The sequence below is a fragment of the Poecilia reticulata genome, chromosome 18 (assembly GCF_904066995.2).
Source record: "Poecilia reticulata chromosome 18, P_reticulata-male-v2, whole genome shotgun sequence".
Classification (NCBI taxonomy): domain Eukaryota; kingdom Metazoa; phylum Chordata; class Actinopteri; order Cyprinodontiformes; family Poeciliidae; genus Poecilia; species Poecilia reticulata.
This window is the reverse complement of record NC_088847.1, coordinates 553,559-578,527: the sequence shown is the minus strand read 5'-3', so window position 1 is coordinate 578,527 and position 24,969 is coordinate 553,559. Positions and strand designations below refer to the sequence as shown.

Below are 24,969 nucleotides of genomic sequence, written 5' to 3'. Positions count from 1 at the left end.
TTTCTGATGATATAAAGCTGCTCTAAGTGAATTACTTTGTCTTTGCTTTATTATTATTCCTATGTATTGCAGGTTGTTGGAGTGGTTCAGGCTATTAACAAGAAATGTGGAGAGAACAGTGCCTTCACTGAACAGGATGAAAAGGTTGGTCAGTTTGACTGTGTAACATCTGCTATCAGCCAGTGGTTTTCTTCCCTGCTTTACCGTTGCTTTTGATAGTCCTCATCTGTAGTCTGGCAAAAACCAGCCCTTTATTCTACACTTTGCTTCAGCCAGAGGGTGTAGATCCTTGGCTATTGAGAAGTAATTGCTGGAGGCATGGACTCTTTGATCCAATCGCTAACATTTGGCTGAGGCATATATAAGGTGCTAGTTTGAAGCTGTGAACCATACCGGAAATTTGCTTGCACTGTAAACAACCATCCTCCACTGTGAAGAGAGAGGTCCTGAGCCAAACAACATCTTTGCCTGAAATAAAATACATCAAACATTCCTCTTGCTTCAACTTATTAAATCATTTATTTAACCATGTAAAACCCCATTGAGGGTTTTACATGGTTAAAAATGAGATCCAGATCTCATTTTCAAGTGGGACCTGAGCAGAAATCTGCAATACATAAAATTCACATTGTACCATCCCACCTGATTTGGACAGCTCCAGGGAGGTCAAGGTAGCTGGAGCCTCACATGGGTCCAACTCAATCCCTGCAGCCCAGAACATCCTTAAGAGGCATTGACCACCAGCCAGGAGCCCACTACATCCTGAGAGCCCCAGTATGACACCAGAGTTGCACTCTCCATATGAAATGTATATCTGTTTATATTTTACCATGAAGCACTTGCTATATAGATAAAAATGATTTATTATTACATGGTACCTGCTTACTATTTTGCCTCCCAACAGGATTTTTCAGCCTATCTAGCCTTTTCAGGCATAGTTCTGCACAATGCACAGCTGTACGAGACCTCGCAGTTGGAAAACAGACGCAATCAGGTAAGAGTGGATGTCTGTGCAGAATCACATACATGTACGTGTAGCTTAGTGTGTGATGTGCTGAATGTGCAGGTGCTGTTGGATCTGGCCAGACTGATCTTTGAAGAGCAGCAGTGTTTGGAGGTTGTGCTGCGGAAGATTGCTGGAACCATCCTGTCCTTCATGCAGGCTCAGGCCTGCACTGTTTTCATTGCTGATGACGACTCAATGGTCAGCGCACATACACACATAAACACACACTGATCAATCACTTGTATGATGCCTTGCAAGAGTATTTACACCTTGTGAAAATTTCTACATTGTATCATATTATAATGGTGACAAGAAAAGTAAATGATGCTTCATTTAAATTTTTTATTGTTTTTCACAAATAATAGTTGTGCGTTGTAAAAACCCAACCCTATGAAGGCCTCAGAGGCTATTAGAGAATATTAAATAACCCACTGCCCCAAAAAGACCAGTTTAAAGTTTAAAGCAGTTGGGGTTGGGTTCTGGTCAAATTGGACCAAACTTAAACTTTCTGAGCTCCATGCAATCTGACACACTATATCCATGGTGAAATTTATATTGGTGGCAGGATCTTGCTGGTATGCTTTTCTTCAGCAGGAACAGGTAAGTTGGTCAGAGTTTATGGAGCTAAATCCATTAAAAGAAAATGTGTCAGAGACTGCAGGAGACCTGAGACTGCATTAGGCTCTCACCATCCACCAGGACAACCACCGTAAACATACAGATAGTGGTGCACTGGAGTGGTTTAGATCAAAGTAGATTAATGTGTTAGAATGGCCTAATCAAAGTCCAAGCCTAAATTCAATTGATGACATGTAGCAAAACCTTAAAATGTATGTTCACAGACCCTATTTATCCAATCTGACAGAGTTTGAGTGAGTTATTCAAGAATGAGAAGAAATTTCAGCCTGTAGAGATTTAAAGTTGGTAGAATCTATTGATGGCCAATGTGGACTTAAAATTTTATTGCAATGTTTTGTGGTTAGTACGACAAAAAAATTTAATAATAATAAAAAATATGGTAAACTATTTATTCTTTTTTAGGTAACTTTATGGCTGTGACTACATGTCAAAGCATTTATAGCACCACAAACATTGATCTTTAAAACCATTTCCATTTTCCATTACTTAACGAAAGTTCATATCACCAAACTGCACAACAACAACAACAACCGCATTTAGCCATTTTTTCCAGTGTATTTACATTGGAAAACAGAATTGATTATCATTAAGGGTGCAAATATTTCCAGTGTCTCAGTAACTGATTTCGCCCTGTCTGATCAATTCTCTGTTATTTTTGAAAGTACAATCTCAATTGACTCACTTAGCAAAACAGCTATTACAAAATGTTCTTACATGGACAACACAGCAGAAACATTTAATCAATTCTACTCTTCCTTGCACATTGCATAAACATTAACAATGCTTGAGCTTTATTTACCACAGTTGACAGACGCACAAGCCCTCCTGTGATTGTACCACCTGAACCCCACTCCTACAAGGCCTGCGATGAATTTGCCAACTTCTTTACAGAGAAAATAAAAAAAGGTTAATTTGAACATCCACACCAAAAAAAATCAATGCTATGCCCAAACAACAAATACAAAAAAATGACTCATTTTCAAATGCTTAACTATAAACGTTTAGAAGACGTTCTAAATCAATTAAGCTCCTCTTCCTGCTGTCCTGGTATCCTACCCACAACTTTCCTTAAGAAAGTTCTGCCTGTCGTTGCCTCTGATCTGATTCAGCTCTTTGATTGAAGTGTGTTGGACCAGGAAGACATCTTAGAGTTTCAGGACAACGGCCCTTAAGGGCCAGGATTGCCCAACTCTGATCTAGAGCAAGTCCAGTCCTCAAGAGCTACCGTCCTGCAACTTTAGATGCATCCTTCCTCCAACAGATCGGAATCCATCCATCCATCCATTTTCTTCCGCTTATCCTGGGTCGGGTCGCGGGGGAAGCAGCTTCAGAAGGGAGGCCCAGACTTCCCTCTCCCCAACCACTTCTTCCAGCTCCTCCGGGGGAATCCCAAGGCGTTCCCAGGCCAGGTGAGAGACGTAATCCCTCCAGCGTGTCCTGGGTCTTCCCCGAGGCCTCCTCCCGGTGGGACGTGCCCGGAACACCTCACCAGGGAGGCGTCCAGGAGGCATCCTGACCAGATGCCCGAGCCACCTCAACTGGCTCCTCTCAATGTGGAGGAGCAGCGGCTCTACTCTGAGTCCCTCCCGGATGACCGAGCTTCTCACCCTATCTCTAAGGGAGAGCCCAGCCACCCTGCGGAGGAAACCCATTTCGGCCGCTTATACCTGTGATCTCGTTCTTTCGGTCATGACCCAAAGCTCATGACCATAGATGAGGGTGGGAACGTAGATTGACCGGTAAATCGAGAGCTTCGCTTTTTGGCTCAGCTCTCTCTTCACCACGACGGACCGGTACAGCGCCCGCTTCACAGCAGACGCTGCCCCAATCCACCTGTCGATCTCCCGCTCCCTTCTTCCCTCATTTGTGAACAAGATCCCCAGATACTTAAACTCCTCCACTTGAGGCAGGATGACCCCCCTGACCCGGAGAAGGCACTCTACCCTTTTCCGGCTCAAGACCATGGCCTCGGATTTGGAGGCACTGAGCCTCATTCCGGCCGCTTCACTCTCGGCTGCGAACCGCTCCAGTGAGAGCTGCAGATCACGTTCCGATGAAGCCAACAGGACCACATCATCCGCAAAAAGCAGAGATGTGATCCTAAGGCCACCAAAACGGATCCCCTCAACACCTCGGCTGCGCCTAGAAATTCTGTCCATAAAAGTAATGAACAGAATCGGTGACAAAGGGCAGCCTTGGCGGAGTCCAACTCTCACCGGAAACGAGCCCGACTTACTGCCGGCAATGCGGACCAGACTCTGACACCGGTCATACAGGGACCTGACAGCCCGTATCAAAGGGCCCGGTACCCCATACTCCCGGAGTACCCCTCACAGGGCCCCCCGAGGGACACGGTCGAACGCCTTCTCCAAGTCCACAAAACACATGTAGACTGGTTGGGCGAACTCCCATGCACCCTCCAGGACCCTGCTGAGGGTGTAGAGCTGGTCCAGTGTTCCACGACCAGGACGAAAACCACACTGCTCTTCCTGAATCCGAGGTTCGACCATCCGACGGACCCTCCTCTCCAGGACCCCTGAATAGACCTTACCAGGGAGGCTTAAGAGTGTGATCCCCCTGTAATTGGAGCACACCCTCCGGTCCCCCTTTTTAAACAGGGGGACCACCACCCCAGTCTGCCAGTCCAGGGGAACTGCCCCCGATGTCCATGCGATATTGCAGAGTCGCGTAAGCCAACACAACCCTGCAACATCCAGAGCCTTAAGGAACTCCGGGCGGATCTCATCCACCCTCGGGGCCCTGCCACCGAGGAGCTTTTTGACCACCTCGGCGACCTCGTCCCCAGAGATTGGAGAGCCCAGCCCAGAGTCCCCAGGCTCAGCTTCCTCAACAGAAGACATGTTGGTGGGATTGAGGAGGTCTTCAAAGTATTCCGCCCATCGGCCCACAACGTCCCGAGTTGAGGTCAGCAGCACACCATCCCCACTATAAACAGTGTTGGTGCTGCACTGCTTCCCCCTCCTGAGACGCCGGATGGTGGACCAGAATCGCCTCGAAGCCGTACGGAAGTCTGTCTCCATGGCCTCTCCAAACTCCTCCCACGCCCGAGTTTTTGCCTCAGCGACAACCCGAGCCGCATGCCGTTTCGCCCGCCGGTACCCATCAGCTGCTTCTGGAGTCCAACAGGCCGAAAAGGCCCGGTAGGACTCGTTCTTGACAGCATCCCTCACCGAAGGTGTCCACCAACGGGTTCGAGGGTTGCCGCCTCAACAGGCACCAACAACCTTGCGGCCGCAGCTCCGATATGCCGCCTCGGCAATGGAGTTACGGAACATGGTCCACTCAGACTCAATGTCCCCCACCTCCCCCAGAACGTGTTTGAAGTTCTGCCGAAGATGAGAGTTGAAGCTCCGTCTCACAGGGGACTCCGCCAGATGTTCCCAGCAGACCCTCACTACACGTTTGGGCCTGCCAGGTCTGACCGGCTTCCTCCCCCACCACCGGAGCCAACTCGTCACCAGGTAGTGGTCAGTGGACAGCTCCACACCTCTCTTCATCTGAGTGTCCAAGACATACGGCCGCAAATCCGATGAGACGATGACAAAGTCAATCATCGAACTGCGGCCTAGGGCGTCCTGGTGCCAAGTGCACATATGGACGCCCCTATGCCTGAACATGGTGTTCGTGATGGACAATCCGTGACGAGCACAGAAGTCCAACAACAGAACACTGCTTGGGTTCAGATCGGGGGGGCCGTTCCTCCCAACCACGCCTCTCCAGGACTCACTGTCATTGCCCACGTGAGCGTTGAAGTCTCCCAGTAGAACAAGGGAGTCCCCAGGAGGGGCACTCTCCAGTACCCCCTCTAAGGACTCCAAGAAGGGTGGGTAATCTGAACTGCCGTTTGGCCCGTAAGCACAAACAACAGTCAGAACCCGTCCCCCCACCCGTAGGTGGAGGGAGGCTACCCTCTCGTTCACCGGGGTGAACCCCAACGTACAGGCGCCCAAATGGGGGGCAACAAGTATGCCCACTCCAGCCTGGCGCCTCTCACCGTGGGCAACTCCAGAGTGGAAGTATGTCCAGCCCCTCTCAAGGAGACTGGTTCCAGAACCAGAGCCATGTGTCGAGGTGAGGCCGACTATTTCTAGCCAGAACCTCTCAGCCTCGCACACTAGCTCCGGCTCCTTCCCCACCAGAGAGGTGACGTTCCACGTCCCAAGAGCCAGCTTCTGCAGCCGAGGATCAGACCGCCATGGTCCCCTCCCTTGGCTGCCGCCCATAGCACAATGCACCCGACCCCTTTGGCCCCTCGGACAGGTGGTGAGCCCATCGGAAGGGGGACCCACGTCTCCTCTTCGGGCTGAGCCCGGCCGGGCTCCGTGGGTAAAAGCCCGGCCACCAGGCGCTCGCCATCGTGCCCCACCTCCAGGCCTGGCTGCAGAGTGGGACCCCGGTGACCCGCGTCCGGGCGAGGGAAAACGAAGTCCAAAGTTTGTATTCATCATAGGGGTCTTCGGGCTGCGCTTTGTCTGGTTCCTCACCTAGGACCTGTCTGCCTTGGGTGACCCTACCAGGGGCATAAAGCCCCAGACAGCATAGCTTCTAGGATCATTGGGACACTCAAACCCCTCCACCACGATAAGGTGATAGCCCAAGGAGAATCAAAAGGCTGAATTCCCTCACCAGCAGTCAGTCAGCTACGAAGAGGCCTGGTAACAAACCATTCATTTAATTCAAGTGTGTTGAAGCAGGGATGCAGGATGACAGATCTGGAGGACTGAACTTGAGCACCCCTGATATAGAGTCAACACACAGCTTCAGTTATTACATCTGGAAACTAGAGATCAGGTCTGAAGTCTGGGTGGAGTGATGAACTCTGACCTGAACCTTCTGAGTCACGTAAAGACAGTTACAAAGCCGGCCTTCTATCACCTGAAGAAAATTTCCAGGATTAGAGGACTTGTGTCTCAGAAAAATCTAGAGAAACTCATCCATGCGTTTATCTTACGCTGCTGCTGGCGTTCTCACTAAAACCAGGAAGATCACATCACCCAGGTCTAAAGCCCTTCCACTGACTCCTTGTAGCTCAGAGAATAAACTTTAAAATACTGTTACTAATTTATAAATCACCACGACACATTAAAGATCTGCTGTTGTTGTATCAACCTTCCTCTCAGATCTTCAGGTTCTGGTCTGATCTGAATCCCCAGAACCAGAACCAAACATGGAGAAGCAGCATTCAGCTTCTATGCACCACAAATCTGGAACAAACTTCCAGAAAACTGCAAAACAGTTGAAACACTGACTGCCTTTTAATCTAGATTAAAAGTTGCTTTTGAAACATAATCAATTAAACATTAATCAACATTCTCACGTGTAATGGTGGAAATTGACAAAATATAATGTGACTGTGTGTTCTTTAACTTTCTACTTTTGCGTTTTTATGATGTAAAACACTTTGAAGTGCCTTGTTGCTGAAATATGCTGTACAAACAAACAGTGGTAAAAATAACATTTCCAATAATACTCCGTTTTTGTTTTTTTAATGGACATCATTAATTAGAATTTATCAAGACAACATCCATCCATCCATTATCATACACACTTATCCCCAGTGGGGTCATGAGGCGTGCTGGTGCCTATCTCCAGAGGTCAATGGGCGAGAGGTGGGGTCACCCTGGACAGGTTACCAGTCCATCGCAGGGCAAAGGAGAGACAGACAGGACAAACAACCATGCACACACACACTCACACCTAAGGAGAATTTACAGAGATCAGTTAACCTAACAGTCATGTTTATGGACTGAGAAGAAGCCGGAGTACCTGGAGAAAACCCATGCATGCACAGGGAGATCAAGACAACAATAAATCTAAATTCTTATCATACGTTTTTCACAATGAAAAGTGTAATTTCAGCCCTCTTGAAATTACAATAAATGCCCACACATAGCAGATATCTACCCCAAAAGTCCTGCAGCTGGATCTACTGTGAAAGATGGTAATACACAGTATTGGCAATAAATTGGCCCTGATCTTGTAGCAATCAGCAATCGGATGACACTTGTATGCTGTTAGAGAGGGCTGACTGACAGAACCTGCCACAAGGTCACATTTGCGGTTAACAATAATCCCCCCACTATTGCCAATTTAATGACTTTTTTGCTATATTTATGAATGTTTCAAACAAAAAAATCTGTATCCACCAAAATCGGAATCAGACTTTTTAAAGATCTAAATTGGTTGAAAAACTGCAATTAGTGCACCTCTTAAAACCACGCATCATTGTCACTGTACATATTGATTTTGGACTACACTGTGTTGTTGGATCACAAAAAATATCACAATAAAAGAACGTGATTACAGTGTGACAGAGTTCAACAGGAGTACATTTTTTTTGTCAGGCAGCATAACTGAGCTGTTTTTCTCTTGCTAAAATCTCCCCTTCGTCAACAAACACTGTACCCCTGGGACAGATTGTGCAGGATAATTTTTAATGAGATTAGTCCATCTGAGGGAATTGAAACACAGTCAATGCCCTCAGATGCCCAAGAGATCACCTCCATGATGAGTTTCATTATTGCACATGATAGATGACAGGCAGGCAGCGCTGAGGTCTCTGCTAAATATAAACATCCACTTTTCTACTGTAATGTAGGTAATGATTGTTGCAAGAGCAAACTGTAATTTATTCCTGCCAGCATCTTTATCCCATAGTTTTTTTATTCAAGTGACACTGTGTGCAAAATTATAATTTAGTTTTGATCACATCATCATTTGTATGCATATTTTCCAATTCCAGGCTGTATAAACTTGAATGCTTGTTGAATCTAAACATATCAGCTGATGTGTATTTGTTTAGTGAGGGAGGGTGGGGCTAAGAAGATCAACATCCTATATCAAGATGTGTATCATTATTAGGCAGCTTATTTTCCTCAGGCAAAATGAGCCAATAAAGAGATTTAAGTGAGTCTGAAAAGTTCAAAATTGTAAAAGGCCTTTCAGAGGGATGCAGCACGCTTGAAATTACTAAGATATTGGGTCGTGATCACACAACCATCAAACGATTTGCTGCAAATAGCTAACAGGTTCGCAAGAAACGTGTTGAGAAAAAAAGATGGAAATTAAACTGCCAAAGAGTTGAGAAGAATCAAACGTGAAGCTACAGGAACCCATTATCTTCCAGTCCTGTCATTTTCCAGAACTGAAACCTACCTGCAGTACCCAGAAGTACAAGATGTTCAGAGACATGGCCAAGATAAGGAACGCTGAAACCCGACCCCCATCGAACACTGCAGTAGCTATTTTATTTCATTAAAATATCTTTATATTTAATTGGCGAATAAATAAAACAAGAACGTAGGAACGCAGAGCATGCTCATTGCTCTTTGTTTTCGTCACCTGTCATGGTGGCAGACGTTGCAGCAGGAGGGAGGATGAGAACAGTCACGGTGCTCCTCCTGCTTGGTTACTTCTTGCTTATTGGGCCTTGGACAGTGTTCATAGTTGAGCGTTGTTAATTGCTATGTTTAATGGTGCAGACAATTATTATTTCTGACATTGGCAATATGGGCAACCGCCCAGGGTGTTATTTTTTTAGGGATGGCAGGAGACCTCTGTGTATTGTGGCACAGAGATGAAAGCAAAACAGAATGAAGAAGAGTTTGAATTGATACTGGTTACATTTATTTCAGCTCTAAGTATTTAATATCTAGGTGTTTTTATGGGAAAGTGAATCTTTCAGATCAATTTGAGAAGCAGTTTTGATAGGTGCACTTAATTTTATTGTCATGTAGCACGGGGTGCTGGTTTTGATTTGGTCTTGGGTTCGGTGGTCTAGACTACAACTCTGCTACGTGGCTCCTTGGTTCCATGTCCTCCTCTGCTAGTCGGATTTCTTTCAAAATAAATTATGTGGCAAAAAAAGTGAAGTTCATGTTATGTTAGGACAGGAGACAAGATGTTTCCATCCCTGAAATGATGATGCATAGAATCACATATCTAAGTCTAAACTATGTTACAGAGTAAACGCAATAAAAACATGCTTTATCTGTGGCTGTTCATTAAAATGGCACATTACTGATGTATTAAAATTAAATACGATTGGGACACTTAATGATATTAGTGATTAGGTAATGCATTCAGCAAGTACTTTTACTTTTAATACTTAAGTATTTTTAAAAACCAGTACTTTTTTACTTTTACTTAAGTAAAATGTTAATGTGGTACTTTGACTTTTACTTAAGTACATTTTTGTCTGTGTATTTGTACTTTTACTTAAGTACATTTTTTGAGTACTTTCTCCACCACTGGTGAAATGCCTGATAACGATAAGACCTGGCGGAAATGACGGGAGAACCAGAAGCGAGAAGCTTGTTTTCCTGGTTCAGAAATGAAGAGAGGATCATGAGGAGAAGCGTTAGCGGCGAATCGGGACTGGACATAATTGAAAATGGGCTCGTACGGGTTGAGGGAGGAATCGAGGCGGAAAAGATAGATGGGACAAGAGACGGCGAGCTGATCGGTCTTACTTTTCCGCAGAGTAAAAATCATGGTGTCGTGGCTGAGAATGGAAATATCTGAAAAGCAAGGATGAATGAACTAAAACTTTTATTCTTCGGGACTTTTTTAGTCACTAAAACCTGGATTTTCTGTGTGTGACTGAGACGTGGCTGAGTGTTGGTGAGTCCAGTGCTCTATCTGAGCTTTTACCGGCGGATTGTTCTTATTTTAATTCACCACGGACTTCGAGGAGAGGGGGAGGCACAGCGACTGTTTACAAACAGGACTACAAATGTAAGCTGTGTTTTCTACAGACGTCTTTCCACAGCTTTGAGTTTACGTCATTTGAAGTGAGACACGTAAACCCAGTTTTCTGTGCTGTCGTTTACCGCCCCCCCAAATATAATAAGGATTTTATAAGCGACTTCTCTGACTTTTTATCTGGGATTATAACTAACTATGAACATGTTCTTATTGTTGGAGACTTCAATATACACGTGTGTTGTCCTGATAAGCCTCTGGTAAAGGACTTTTTAAGCCTTCTGGACTCTTTTAACCTGGTACCGGCCGTATCCGGTCCTACACATGAGCACGGACACACACTGGACCTGGTTATTTCCTGCGGTCTGCCTGTGACTAACCTGGAAACCTGTGACTCTGTGTTCTCGGATCACCTGCCTGTTTTATTCAGTGTTAGTTTGACACTTACTGCAGTTAAAACTCGCTGCTGTTCGGCGCTGTCCGATTATTAACCCTTCCACTGCCACTCAGTTCTCTGCTGCTTTTCTTCAGCTCTGTGGATCATCTGACTTCCTCAGCTCTGATACAGAAGAGCTCTGGTCCTGGTTCTGTTCTTCCTGTCAAACCATTCTGGACTCGGTTGCTCCATTAAAAACCAGGCAGCCAAGGATTAAACCTGAGCCTTGGTTTAATGACAGAACTCGTGCTGCAAGGCAGGAATGTCGTCGTGTTGAACGCAGATGGAAAAAGGATAAACTGCAGGTTACCCTTCAGATTTTAAAAGACTGTTGGCGTCTCTACCAGAACACGGTTAAAGAGGCTAAAAGGGAATATTTGGCAAATATAATTTCCTCAAACAGCCATAACCCACGTGTTTTATTTCACACCATTGACTCTGTCCTTAATATTCCACAGAATGCCTGTTTGGAAGCTTCTCCTGACATGTGTGATCATTTTCTGCGTTTCTTTATTGAAAAGGTTGGTAGTACCAGGGCTCTTATCACAGCTCCTGACTCTGTTTCGGTCCCTTGCTCTGTTGCTTTCACTCAGTTTGACCTGTGACTGTCTCACTTTTAGAGGACGTGGTCGGCTGCATTAAGCCATCAGGTTCCCCCAGTGATCCTGTCCCTCCACGGTTTTTTAAAGATATTTTATCTAGCATAGTGCAGCCTGTTCTTGCAATTATAAATAGCAGAGATCCAGGAGGAAGCTCAGAGGGGACAGGGCTTCTCTGTCATGGGTTCTAAGTTATGGAACGACTTGCCTTTGCAGGTCAGAGAGGCCCCTTCACCGTCCACTTTTAAAGCTCGTCTTAAAACCCATTTATTTTACTTGGCTTTTAACACCAGCGGGATCTAGTTTTAAATTGTATGTTTTTGTTTTTAAACTGTAAGTTTTTATTTTTTTTATTATGTTGTGTTTTAATGTACTTTGTATCAGCTGTGGTTGTTTTAAAGTGCTTTATAAATAAAGTTAGTTTGGTTTGGTTTGGATATTTTCAACTTTTTTAACAAAAAACTGCAAAGTGGGGCGTGTGATATTATTCGGCCCCTTTACTGTCAGTGCAGCAAACTCACTAAAAAAGTTCAGTTTGGATCTCTGAATGATCCAATGTTGTCCTAAGTGACTGATGATGAGTAGAATCCACCTGTGTGTAATCAGGTCCCAGTATAAATGCACCTGCTCCATGATAGTCTCAGGGTTGTGTTTAAAGCACAGAGAGAATCATGAAGACCAAGAAACACACCAGACAGGTCTCAGATACTGTTGGAGAAGTTTAAAGCCGGATTTGGACACAAAAAGATTTTCCAAGCTTTAAACATCTCAAGAAGCACCGAGCAAGTGATCGTATTGAAATGGGAGGAGTATCAGACCACTTCAAATCTACCAAGACCCGGCCGTCCCTCTAAACTTTCATCTGGAACAAGAAGAAGACTGATTAGAGATACAGCCAAGAGGCCCATGATCACTGTGGATGAACTGCAGAGACCTACAGCCGAGGTGGGAGAGTCTGTCCATAAGACAACAATCAGTGGTACACAAATCTGACCTTTATGGAAGAGCGACAAGAAGAAAGCCATTTCTCAAAGATATCCATAAAAAGTCTCATTTAAAGTTTGCCACAAGCCACCTGGGAGACACAGCAAACATGTGGAAGAAGGAGCTCTGGTCAGATGAAACCAAAATCCAACTTTTTGGCCACAATGCAAAACGATATGTTTGGCATCAATCAATCAATCAATCAAATTTTATTTGTATAGCACATTTCAGCAGCAAGGCATTTCAAAGTGCTTTACATAATTAAAATAAAAGCATAAAAGCAACACAGCTCATCACCCTGAACACTCCATACTTACTGTCGAATATGGTGGTGGCAGCATCATGGTTTGGGCCTGACTTTCTTCAGCAGGGACAGGGAAGATGGATGGAGCCAAATACAGGACCATTCTGGAAGAAAACCTGTTGGAGTCTTTAAAGACCTGAGACTGGGACGGAGATTTATCTTCCAATAAGACAACGATCCCAAACATGAAGCAAAATCTACAATGGGATGGTTCACAAATAAACATATCCAGGTGTTAGGATGACCAAGTCAAAGTCCAGACCTGAATAAAATTGAGAATCTGTGGAAAGAGCTGAAAACTGCTGTTCCCAAGAGCTCCAGCTGTTTTGCAAGGAAGAATGGGCAAGAATTTTAGTCTCTTGATGTGCAAAACTGATGGAGACAAAACCAAGTGACTTGCAGCTGTAATCGCAGCAAAAGGTGGCGCTACAAAGTATTAACACAAGGCGGTCGAATAATATTGCACGTCCCACTTTGCAGTTTATTTGTTAAAAAAGTTGAAAATATATAATAAATTTTGTTCCACCTCACGATTGTGTTCCACTTGTTGATTCTTCACAAAATAATAAAAATTTTAGCTTTTTATGTTTGAAGCCTGAAAAGTGGCAAAAGGTTGAAAAGTTCAAGGGGGCCAATACTTTTGCAAGTCACTGTAGCTGCTGATGTAGCCTCAGCTCGTCTGTATTTGTCCCTCCCATGAACTCTCTCTGTCCAGACAAGCTGTCTCCTCATTGCTTACCTCCACTCTTTGTCTCTTTGTCTCTATTCTGTTTCTCTCCCTACCAAACATTTACCTAGAGATTAAGGACTTCTTCTGGCTTATTTTCCACACAGCCATCTTTATGCAGGTGTCAGTATTTTTTGTCTGTATTTTCTCAACTAGGTCCATTAGTCAGCAGATTTTAACACAATGTTTTCTACAGGAAAATAGTTTCTGTCTTTTGGAGTTGGAGTAAGAGGCAGTCCAGAAAGAGCAAGAACATGTTTGCTGCCTTCATTTTGCTCATGTGTTGTGTCACGTTGGGAACTGTCTACATGTCTGCTGTATAGTATCTATATAGTTTACTTGTCTATGCACTTACCTTTATAAAGGCCAGGAGATGTTTAGCTTTAACTGACATTTTTATTCTCCAATCTCTTTTTTTGTGGTACTCAAGTTGCTCTGACGGAACATCTGGTTGTTATGTGCATGAATGTTACTTCACTGTATCTCAGTGTGTTGGCATTTGCAAGTATAATTGTGTCTGCTGGTGTTTACATAAATGATGTCTGATTGGGTTTGACATCTGCATCACCACTGGACATGTTTCTTCCCCCACTACACTGAGAAAAATTTGACCAATGGTTACTTAAAAAAATTGTGGCAACAAAGTGACACGTAATATAATTGAATAGAATTTAAGTTCTACAATTTTGATTAAAAAGTATTGAATATGTTAACTTAACTTAACTTAAAAAAATGAAGTACATCTTAATAAAAGCAACAGCTGAAATGTGTTTGATTTATTAATATCAATGCAAATGATCATTTATATTGCCCAAAAATATTTAGTAAATCCAAGTCAATTTTACAAGAAAAACTAATTTTTATTTACCAAGTATTTGAGCAAAAATGATGTAGATTTATTAAATATCTGGGGGAAATTTAATCATATTTACTAATAATCTAGGTGAAATTAATTTATATTTATTAATTAAATGGGTGAAATTGATTTACATTTACTAAACATCAACATAAAAATTATTTGGATTAAGTAAATAATACAAATAATATCAATTCATATTGTAGCACATTATTGGTTAATTCAACACATTAAAACTGTTGTTCTTATTAATCTGTAGCTAAAATAATTGATCAATTTTAAGTTTTTATTTGTATCATAGCACTTTAAATCTATTCAATAATATTGAATGTCACTTTGTTGCCCTAATTTTTCTGTGTCTAATTTACACAATATCCTGACCAAACTTGAGTGGCATCAAAAAATAACAAATTACAATGCATAAAACAGCAGCAGCATTTATTTGTGCAATTTTATAAAACGTGTTTATCCAGCACCAACTAGTGCAAAATTCCTAAATACAACAATAAAACAGAGAAGGGGCAATATATATCAGTATCAAGTCAAAAACATAGTGCCACTCTGCTCAAAGTTAACATGATTTTTTAGAACCATCACATCAACAACAATCAACGTGGACTCAGTTAAACTTGCTTCAACAATTTATCAATCACATAAGAGTTCACTTTATGTTTAAAGTGAACTCTTATGTTCACTTTTGTGCTCTGCATGTTTAAGGCATGCAGAGCCCAAAACAAGTATGCACATAAAACCTACCTGGGGAAAACACATGACAAGATGTGAGAGTTGGGCGAGACCTTTGAGGCATAAAAACTTCCATTTTCTTTTTTTGTATGTTTATGCTACATCTTGTCACCTTGTTGGGGCCCTTGGCTCCGTGACACTTACTTTCCTTTTCAAAAATAAGTTGAAAGACAGAACTGGAAAAAAACATATTAAATAAAGTGAAAAAATGAAACACAACAAAGTTTTCCAGCCTGCAGATCATCACCCTTCAGTGGTGAAGCCTGCATGGACTCTCGAAAAAGGCAATAGTGAATGCTCTATGCTGTTTAAAAGGGACAAGGGTTCATGTGACAGACCTGAACAGATCCAAGCCATATAACAGGCACATATGAGAACAAGGGGTCAGTCCTTAGAAAGGGTGGTTAACTGTAATGTACTGCAAGAAAAAATACACATGCAGAAATCCACTGAACTGAAAATGACCCTAATTTTAACTAACTTCACCAAGCATTTCACAAAGTTTTGCGTGTTGGTTTTGACAGTGGCTTGTCTATTCCCTTTTGTTTAGCAAGGGTCCGTTTTCTTAAGCCAGTAGTTTATTCCTGAGGCTGTTCACTTTTGGGGAGAGCTTTGAACTATCCAGCCCGAGGAGAAGTTTCTGAAACACTTCAAACGTGTATCTGAGCTCCTTTGGATAGGCGAGATTCACAGCATACGCCAACCCAACAAGCAGGGAACAAGCCCTTGGAAAGTTACCCAGAGCAGTTAGAATTTTCATGCCGTCCACCACGATACCGATGTCTGGATCCTCTGACGTGTTAGCTTTGATGTTGTAGATCTTCAGGCTTTGAACAGCAAGGTCCTGTGACACACTGTCTTCATCAGCATCCTGTAATAGCAAGAACATTGTGCATATCAGACAGTGCAGCCAAAGGAGAAGGTTCCATTTCCCAAATTGCTTGCAACTGTTTGGACAAGAAAATCTAGAGCTTGTCAGCCGTTGCTTGTAATGCACTCTATTTATGTCAGTGTTTTAGACAAATCTGAGATGACACAAAAAAAACTCACATAATTTATAAAGGAAAAATATATATATATATAAATCAATCATAATAATATATTATACTATAATCAATTATGCAATGAGGAGCTGAACAGTTACAAATATTTCTAAATGAAGTTTCTGAAATTAAATCAATCCATTACACTATTATTTCTTCCTGGCACTGTCTTGATTAATATCTTATTCTGCGTTGCCTCAGTCTTTCTGTAAAAATGTCTTTGTATTCACAAAGCAGCGTCTTGGCCATCATTTCTTAGCTCACTTTTAGGGACAAATTGCCAAGACTTAAAAATAAAAAAGTTATGGTTAGGTAAAGCATTCTTAGGAAAAAAATTACATAAATTACTGACAAGTTTTAAATTATGCCAGTTGGTGAAATCAAATTGAGATAGCATTCTGCACTAGCATTTAAAAATTACTTAATGGAAAATAAGAATTTAAACACACTTAACAGAGGACAATGATATACCTTGCCAATAACTACTGATAGAAATACAGTTATGACTATTTTGTGATTTGACTTTCCAACAAACAACAAGTACAAGAGATGAGAGAAATCACCTACTTTATATTTTAACATCTAATTCAACTTACATCGTAGTCTTTTAAGAGTTCATCTGTAGATTCCCCAAGGTACATCATCAAACATCGAATGATAACATCTCTGGTCATGTTGATGTCAGGATTGCTTGGAGTCTGAAACGAAAAAAAGAAACACCAGGTGGTTTATATTACTGTTAATATTGAGTTCCTGTGCCGTCTTGGGGACCAGTGTAATAAAACACTACTCATACAAATTCTCATGCGATTATTTCATATTCCATTTATAAAGACAATCACAGGCTGACCTCCAGTAAATTTAAGTAATAATATTCCATAAGTTTAAACACGAAACTTTGAGAATAAAATATTAGCAACGATAATGCTCAATGAAAGATACCTTGAGTAGGATAGCCTGCAATCTCAACCCCATGCTTCCGCCCTTCGAGTGGAAGAGGTTCAGAAGTCGAGGAGTAAATTCATCCAGTTTGGACATGAACTTTGATTCAAGATGCACCATTGTGATTCTGTGAAACTCATCCTGGATCTGAAAGACAAATCATGAAACCAGTTTTAAAGCATCAAATATTACAAACATACATACTGTTCTTACGACATTTTTCAAAAGGAAGAAGATGGATCAAATTTGATCTATAAAAAAGATGACAGTAATGTAACACATTTTGTATCAAATTGCTAAATGCAGAATCACAAATGCAATCCTTCACATTGACTAGGAATATTTCTGATTGGCATGCACTTAGAACTCACGTGAGATGTCTCAAATAGAGCGGGCCATCTGGCTTTGATGTCCTCTATACTGTGTGATTGGTTGATGATTTCGTTTCTTCTGTGTGCAAATGTTTTGGCCATTTTTTCTTTTATCAATGCGTTGTTGTCCTTTTTCTTTACTTCAGTAAGCAACAGAATTCTCTCTTGTTCTTGACTTTCTTCATCCTCTCCAGCCGGGTAAGGAGGAAGGAAGTTTATCTCTGCTTTTCGAGGCTTTTTAACATTCTTTGCAGACTTCTTGTCCGCATGGGTCTTGCGTTTTAGTGCATTGCATAACACCTCAGGAACACCGTAGCCTCTGAGTTTGGTGCGATAATTTGACATCTTGTATTTAAGGCTTTGCTGCCAGCCATAGTAACCTGCAAAGGAACCGGGTTCCTTGAGACAAGGATATTTATTGACAAGTGCCTCAGCAACATCACTTATCTGTGAACCTGAAGGATAGGCTGTATAAGTATATACAGTTTCAGCCAGTTTCTCAAGTATGTCTGCCTTGATCTTAGAGGTAGTGAGAAGTGTTCCATTCTTCTTGTAGTCCTCATTGCCTCTTTCAAGATACATCTCAGTTTCGTATGCAAACTGCGGAATGGGGAACTGCTTTGGCCATGGCTGACAGCGTTCTGTGGTACTGCGCCCAGACAGGATAATGGTGTCCTGTGAAGAAGATGTTCCAGCAGATGACTCTGCATTTGATGCAGTTGACTCTTCAAACGATGCAGAGTCACAGTCAGTGGACTGTTGAACAGAGGAACTGTCCAAACTTTCATGAGCTGCATACAATTTCAGAAGAATAGGAGAAGTGTGAACAACCTTTATGGTGCCTTTGTGTTGGATAAGATCACTGTTGTGAAGAGTAAAATAATCTTCAAATTCCAAGTCAAAATACTGAAGACTGAACTCAGTAGAAATCCCAAAGGTCTCTTTCACAATATTATGCAGCTCCTCCACAGTGGGCGGGATTCCTGATGGAAGAGCCAACTTCTCAATTCGGTCGTCAATTATTACTCTGAGTTTTGCCTCCATCTCTGCCATCCTGACTAGAATAGACAAAAGTTAAAGATATTCTTATAAAGTACATAAAAAAACCTATATAAAACATTTTATAAATAAAATCTGTACTTATTTAAGTGCAACACCACACTTATAATCAGAACATTAAATGTGTGTGCCATAATTATGATTCTTAAATTGCAAAAATGTCAACAAAAAAGGATACTGTTGTTATATTTCCAGAAAAATGTGTTTAAAAACAGATGTTATGAGATGTAAAGGTTAATATAATTTACCAAAATTACCTAAAACAAAGTACAGATGTGACGTTTGAGTGTGACCAAGCGTTTTCCTCCCACACTGTATGCAGCCAAGGGGTACACATCACCAAGTTTCTGCTGCTCAACAAGAGCCATTTTGCCAGTGTTCTCAAGTTGAAAAGATCTAAGATGCTCTTCATACCATGCATCTAGTAACTTTACAATAAAATGTGCACGGTTGTTCAAAATGGCTATCTGAATAATCTCAGCAAAGTCAGGAAGTCCCCCAGTAGAGCCATACGGTAAGATCATCCCAACAGTGTACTTTGTTCCATAGCAGGTGACACTGTTAGCAAACTGCACGGAAGACAGAAGCGGTGATGTTTCTCTTAAAGCTTCCTGTATGTCTGAATGCAGTACATCTAAAGGCACCACAGATATTTTTGTGACACACAATGGCTGTTTTCCACCATCTGTATGTAAATGGCATGCCATCATCATCTGATGTTTTGTAGCAAGGGTCACCAATATATTTTTGAAGTTCTTTGTGTGCCTCACAACTTGCTTGAAAAAGCTGTGTTTCGCTTCAAAGCGCATTGTCCACACACCAACCAGAGGCCCATACTCTGCAATCAGTGCAGGGTAATGTTCTAAATAATGGTGCTTGGGTGTCAGTGTCTCTTCAGGAAAAACTTCTAAGAATCTGTCGCGATGCTCAGATATTTTAAAGTCAAGGTATGCAATACTTTCAACTGAATGAACAGGGGCAACCACCAATTCAACTATGTCTTTTAAAGTCAGAAGAACCTGCCAGGCAGCATCATCCTCAGGTACTCGTGAACCAACAATGAGTGGCAACAACCGTATTAGGGCCCAATTTTCATGGGCATTTCCTCCTATCGTTCTGCGACGAATGTAGTTTTGAGGGACTGCTTGAGGGCTGTTGGCTTTGTCTGAGCCCTTATAGGGAAAACGTGTGATTAACTCGTTGAGTTCAGTCAAATTAAAGTACTTCTTCTTGGTGAAAGTCTGAAAACACAATGCTAGTTCTCTTGGGACTATTCCTTCAAAAAGGTCATGTAGTGCATCTGGTGGATACCCAGATACAAAATGAAAGTGATTCAGTTTATCAGTCAATGGACACGAGCGCTTAACGCCAAAGCAATGGGTTAAATTTGGATTTTCTCTCACAGTTTGCACATGCAAACTATGGTCCTTCTTTGTCCGAGGTGGAAACACTCCAGTCCGCACTTCGTGTGTCTGGTACTCCGAAGAATGTCCAAGACAAAATCTACAGATGTACGGCCCCTTGAAACTTTCAACTAGTCCACTAATTGAATGTGCACCGAGATTATCGGCTACAACACAGTGTACAGTTCCTTTAACTCTTTTTCCAACACTGGAAATGAAAATCCCATCCTCTTCTAGAGTGGCAAGATCTTTCAAGAGGGGTTCCAAAACTGCTTTGTATTCAAACTGTTTGACATCAACAGCTTTGCAAAGTAAAGCTAGGTGTATCGACGTTAATGCAGACTGCAACTGTAAAGGCACATTTGCCAAAATCCAATAAACGGCTGTTATTTTGTGTTTTTTTTTTGACGTTCCTAGTGGGTTGCACACTTCAAAGTCATCGACATAAAGGATTATAGAGAGTTTTATCTCTTCTCCAGCATAGAAGGCATTTTGCTTGAAATGTTCACCATCAAAAGTTGACTTAATATATCCAGTACTGTTTAAATGTCTGGATGACAGTCCCTCTGCAATGTGGTTATTCTTCAAAACCTTCTGCAAAGTCTCGAGAATAGGCACATATTGAAAGGTCTTGTTCTTTTGGGAATCAAGAATATATTCAACAGGATCAATGCACTGGAAATGCTCCTTAAAATACCGTCTTCTCTTAAAAGCTGAACCAAGTGGACCACCTACAGCAAATGCTGTACTAATGGGATGGAAGTTGCACAACTGTTCTGCCAAGTCTGTTATGATGGCCTGGTCAACAATGCTCTTATTTAACTTCAATGTTGAATCAAGTATATCTCTAACAACTTCAACAGATGCTGAAGATGAAATGAACTGAAGGTCTTCAACCAAGGCATCAATGCACTTCACTGAGGCATTATAGACACTTTCTAGCTTCAGCAGAAGTAAACCGATTCTTTGAAGAACCAAGTATGATGCACTTTCGTTATCACAATCTAAACTTGTGCCCTCATTATCACTGGCCTCTAATGAATCAGAATGGTCAACAATCTGATCGTGGTGACTCTCATACACACCTTGCTTAAAATCGCTCGAAGAATAGGATTTGTGTGTTCTACTTTTGTGTTTCAAAAATGTATTGTATATATTTGTCCGAAAGCTGCATCCTTCAAATACACAAAAGACAGTTTCGTGGCTCTTCAGGTGATTTCCTATATGCTGAAAGTAGTCCTTCTCTGTAGAACAACTAGCACTGCAAACTAAACACTTAAAAGCAGGGATGATTCCTGGCTGTATACTGCCATGAGCTGTATGATACCTGGACAAATGTGTGCGAAGGGCACCCTGTGTTTTAAATGTGCAGGGGCAACTGTCATATAGACATGGCTGGGTTTGCCCACGACCAAATGTTGCGTGTTGTAGTCTGTAATGTTTTAGTAGATTCCCTTTTGTTGCAGACAAAGACTTGCAGATCTTACACTGCCACCCCATAGGCCAGAACCTAAGATAATAAGAAAAAAAAAGGTGTTTTTAATTTAGTGTATAACTAGTAGCCTACATCACTAATAGATCTAGTAATTAAATAATGTGCCAGGGCTGAACAACCAATCAAAATTTTATCAAAATTGCAATACAGCCTACTGCAATTTTCAAATCACAGGAGGTACAATATTTCTTACATTTCTTAAATCTTAAAAAATTATTTTAAATGAAATGTTCTGCTGCAAAGATGTCCTGGCCTACACATCCTAATCTAGAGACTTAAAAAAAAACATCCGTTACACATCCCTGCAAGAATCACGCCATAATCATCTTAATTTTTTTAATGAAAATAAGAAAACAATTATACAAAATTATATTTCCCTCAGAAATTGCAAATCATTTCGCAACTGTAATGTCACTGAAAAGATCATCACAATTAAGTTTTTTTTTTTAAATCATCCAGCTCTATAATATACCAACTATGGATGAATACCTCATCCAATCCCACTTCAAAAAATGAACTATCGTTTTAAGATGTTAAGACAAAAATATGAAACAGGTTTTAAGGTAATATGCACATCAACAAATGCCAAAAAATAAATATTAAAATCAAAGTTGCCCAAAACGGACTAAGGAAACATTTCTCTCACTCTCTCTGTGGCAGCTCAGTCAGTACGAAGCTACATACTGATTTCAACCCAACAATGACAGACGCATCTCACTGTAACTGTTTATCTGTCAGTGAGCTGCAGCCACAGTTTGAAAGCATAACGTTTTTCCGAGAAAACGGGAAAAATGAGGAAGCCGTGTGTGCCAACTGAATGTAACTAACGTAATGTTAATGGAGAGCCTCAGTGAGAGCCGGTGAACTGGGGTTTAGCAAAACACCAGCCATTGTGCTCAAAACACGCCAAATTAAAAGAAGAAAGAAGAAACAGCGCACTTTGTCTGAAAATGTAACTATGCAAAACGGCTGATTTTTCTTTCGAAATGTGTAACGTTATAAAAACTGATTAGAAATCTGCTATTAACATGCTACTTGAGTAAAAATGTTACTTGAGTACATTTTAATTGTAAAAACTACATGCAGTAACTTTAAACGAAACTCCTGAGTTGATTAGCTCATTGATTATCTCACCGTTGAAAACAACGTCTGTTCCTCCATTATGGTGCCCAAACATGCTAGCTAGCTTGTTAAGGTGGGGGAGGGGAAGCTTGGGCTGAGGCCAAGAAACTAAATTAAATAAAAGAGTAGCTTGTATTCTACGGCCACTATATAACGGTATTACGTTAGTCACATTAAATTGTGACATTGAGACTACTTTTTCAATCATTGCAATGCATTTAGTCAAATCAAAGACGACGTAGACTGACTTCGAATCCTTCACAATATAACTTAATTGACTTGCTGTACAGTAAAGTTGCCATGTTTGCTAATTTGCAGTAACTTAAGACAATGTTTAACTGCTACAGACACTTGAATTGTTTAACTAAAAACACTTAAAACATGTCTTACCTTTAAGCAAACGGTAGTCCACGAAATGCTGAGCAGACGCGATGTTCCTGTGATGAAAATGCCTTGGGCGGGAAAAAGTCAAGGCCTCCCAAATGAGTAAAATTTATCAATTTTCTGCATTTTTGACTTTACCAATGAAAATAAATAAATAATACTTATTGTTTTTTTGCTGATTATATTTAAATAAAAACAGAGTAAAATGCAATTAAAAAAATATTCAAATTTGGTTAATTCAGCTCAGTGAGATTCAAAACTGCACACAGTCTTTTTTATTATGTATAGTTTGCTCTTATTTATTTAGTAAATATTACTTAACCCTGATCACACTTTTTTCAGTGTAGTTGGAAATGAAGACACGTCTGAGAAAACATTTTTCATAGTATTTCTGCACACAGTATATATTAATAGTTATATCCTTAAATTATAAGCATATATAGATACTGTATTATCTACATGTGCTCAAACTTTTACACATATTGTCACATTAACTACAGATGGGGATGTTAATTAATCAGTATTGTTAAAGAAAAATGCCACATGGTTTTAAAGGGTAACTAAACCTTAAATGAACTTTGATTTTTCAGATGAGCTGTCTAAAGATGTTTTCACACCTGATTGTCTGGTAAACTTTGTTTGATTTGGAGCCAAAACTGCAACATTTGTTACATTTTCAGCTACTGTGGTTCTCTTTCACACTACACTGCATTATATAAAGTGTTTTGGCTGTTGTTCATCTTATGTACTTATTATTATCTCACGTAATTCATTTGGTTTATTGATGACAACTTCACTTTTTTGTGCTCAATTAATTAATTTAGCAAATCTAAATAACTTAATTAACTTAAAGCAACTTTTTACTTTAACTTTGCTTGAAACAATTGAGTTCAAAGCCAGTTTTGTATCCTAAGTCTGACCAACTCCATTCATTATGATCATCCAGCTCATTTCATTAAGTCTATTCAACTGAATTTACTAAGTTTTTATAACTTAATTTATTCAGTGTGTTTAACATGACAAATTTAAGTTAGTCTTACTTAAATCATTTATTTTTTATTCATTTATTCAGATTTTATTCAAATTTCTTTGAATTATTAGAAACTTATCTGTAATTGAATTGCTTCAGCTAAGTTGAAACTGTTACCAATTGAAGCAATTAAATTGGACCAATTAAGAAATGTGCTTTGATCTAAACTTAATTTGGACCAAATCTGGTTGAACCAACTTAATAAATTGAGTGACTATAAGGCCACATAAGGAGACTTTAGTCCTGGACGCGGCCGTCACAGGTTCAATTCCAGCCTGTTGACCAATTTGCTGCATGTCTTCCCTCTCTGTCATGACCCACTTTCCCGTCTAACTACTCTTAAATAAAGGCCACCTGAGCCAAAAAACCCTGGTAAAAAAGAGATCATTTATTAGTTTCCTTTTTTATTTGATGTAAACTAAATGATTTGAGTAAGACTGACTTAAATTTGTCAACTTTGTTCAACTTGTTTCTTTTTAAAGTGTGTGTCATATCAACAGGTTGCTGTGAGCCTGTTTGCCCCCTTTGCTTGTGATGGCGCTGCATCAAGAACTGCTGAAGGAAACAAAATAAAAACCTCTGAAGAAGACACTGAGTGCAAATGTTTTCTTTGTGAAATGCAAACAAAAATGGATGCTACTTTTGTCTTTGAGCCTTTTCTCCTGCCAGCGTACACACATACCTTTGTTTTGGTTGCATTTACCCAGAATGCCCTGCACTTTCGGTGGAGATAGGCACCAGCAGCCCTCCTCACCCCACTAGTGACTAGGTTGTAAGAAAAAGGATGGCCCTGCACTTTAGTCCACTTCCTGCTTTTGGAGCAGTTTTCAGTCCACTTGGTATTTATATGTTCATTCTAGATATGACACTTCAACTGAACCAAGACTGAAGACCAAGAGTTTGCTTTTTGGTTCCACAGTCTTCGATTAGGAATTCACATCTCCCCAAATGAAGCAGACTTTCCAGGCCAACAAACTAGCGCTGGCAGGAGAAATGACTACGGTCTTTTACCAAAGACAAAACAGAAATCCTATAATCACTAAAATCTCACTCCACGCCATTTTTGTTTACATTTTGTGAAGAAGGAAGTTGTGCTGTCTT

The 24,969-nt window shown here is 41.0% G+C and overlaps 2 protein-coding genes across 2 annotated transcripts in view; one reads left to right on the top strand and one right to left on the bottom strand.

Moving 5' to 3' along the window:
- The window catches only part of pde5ab (phosphodiesterase 5A, cGMP-specific, b), a 174,574-nt gene that overhangs the window by 73,665 nt on the left and 75,940 nt on the right, over positions 1-24,969 (top strand). The window contains exons 5-7 of the mRNA XM_081599054.1: positions 73-144; positions 905-994; positions 1,067-1,204. Of these exons, the coding sequence (XP_081455180.1) occupies positions 73-144; positions 905-994; positions 1,067-1,204 (300 nt within the window). The remainder of the gene's footprint in view (positions 1-72; positions 145-904; positions 995-1,066; positions 1,205-24,969) is intronic.
- On the bottom strand, positions 14,697-23,182 carry LOC145548528 (uncharacterized). Its single transcript, XM_081599055.1, has 4 exons — positions 17,376-23,182; positions 17,005-17,151; positions 16,659-16,760; positions 14,697-15,890 (listed from the first exon to the last, which is right to left on the bottom strand). The coding sequence occupies exons 1-4, from the start codon at positions 18,426-18,428 to the stop codon at positions 15,585-15,587; spliced, it is 1,608 nt and encodes a 535-aa protein (XP_081455181.1). The 5' UTR covers positions 18,429-23,182; the 3' UTR covers positions 14,697-15,584.

What these genes read in the sequence shown, in the direction of transcription:
- LOC145548528 (XM_081599055.1), bottom strand. Translation starts at nt 18,428, where the DNA reads ATGGCAGAGATGGAGGCAAAACTCAGAGTAATAATTGACGACCGAATT. An exon ending in CTCTATTTGAGACATCTCAC is followed by an intron (nt 17,152 to 17,375) that starts GTGAGTTCTAAG and finishes TTTGTCTTTCAG; the next exon opens with ATCCAGGATGAGTTTCACAG. An exon ending in AACTCTTAAAAGACTACGAT is followed by an intron (nt 15,891 to 16,658) that starts GTAAGTTGAATT and finishes TTGCTATTACAG; the next exon opens with GATGCTGATGAAGACAGTGT.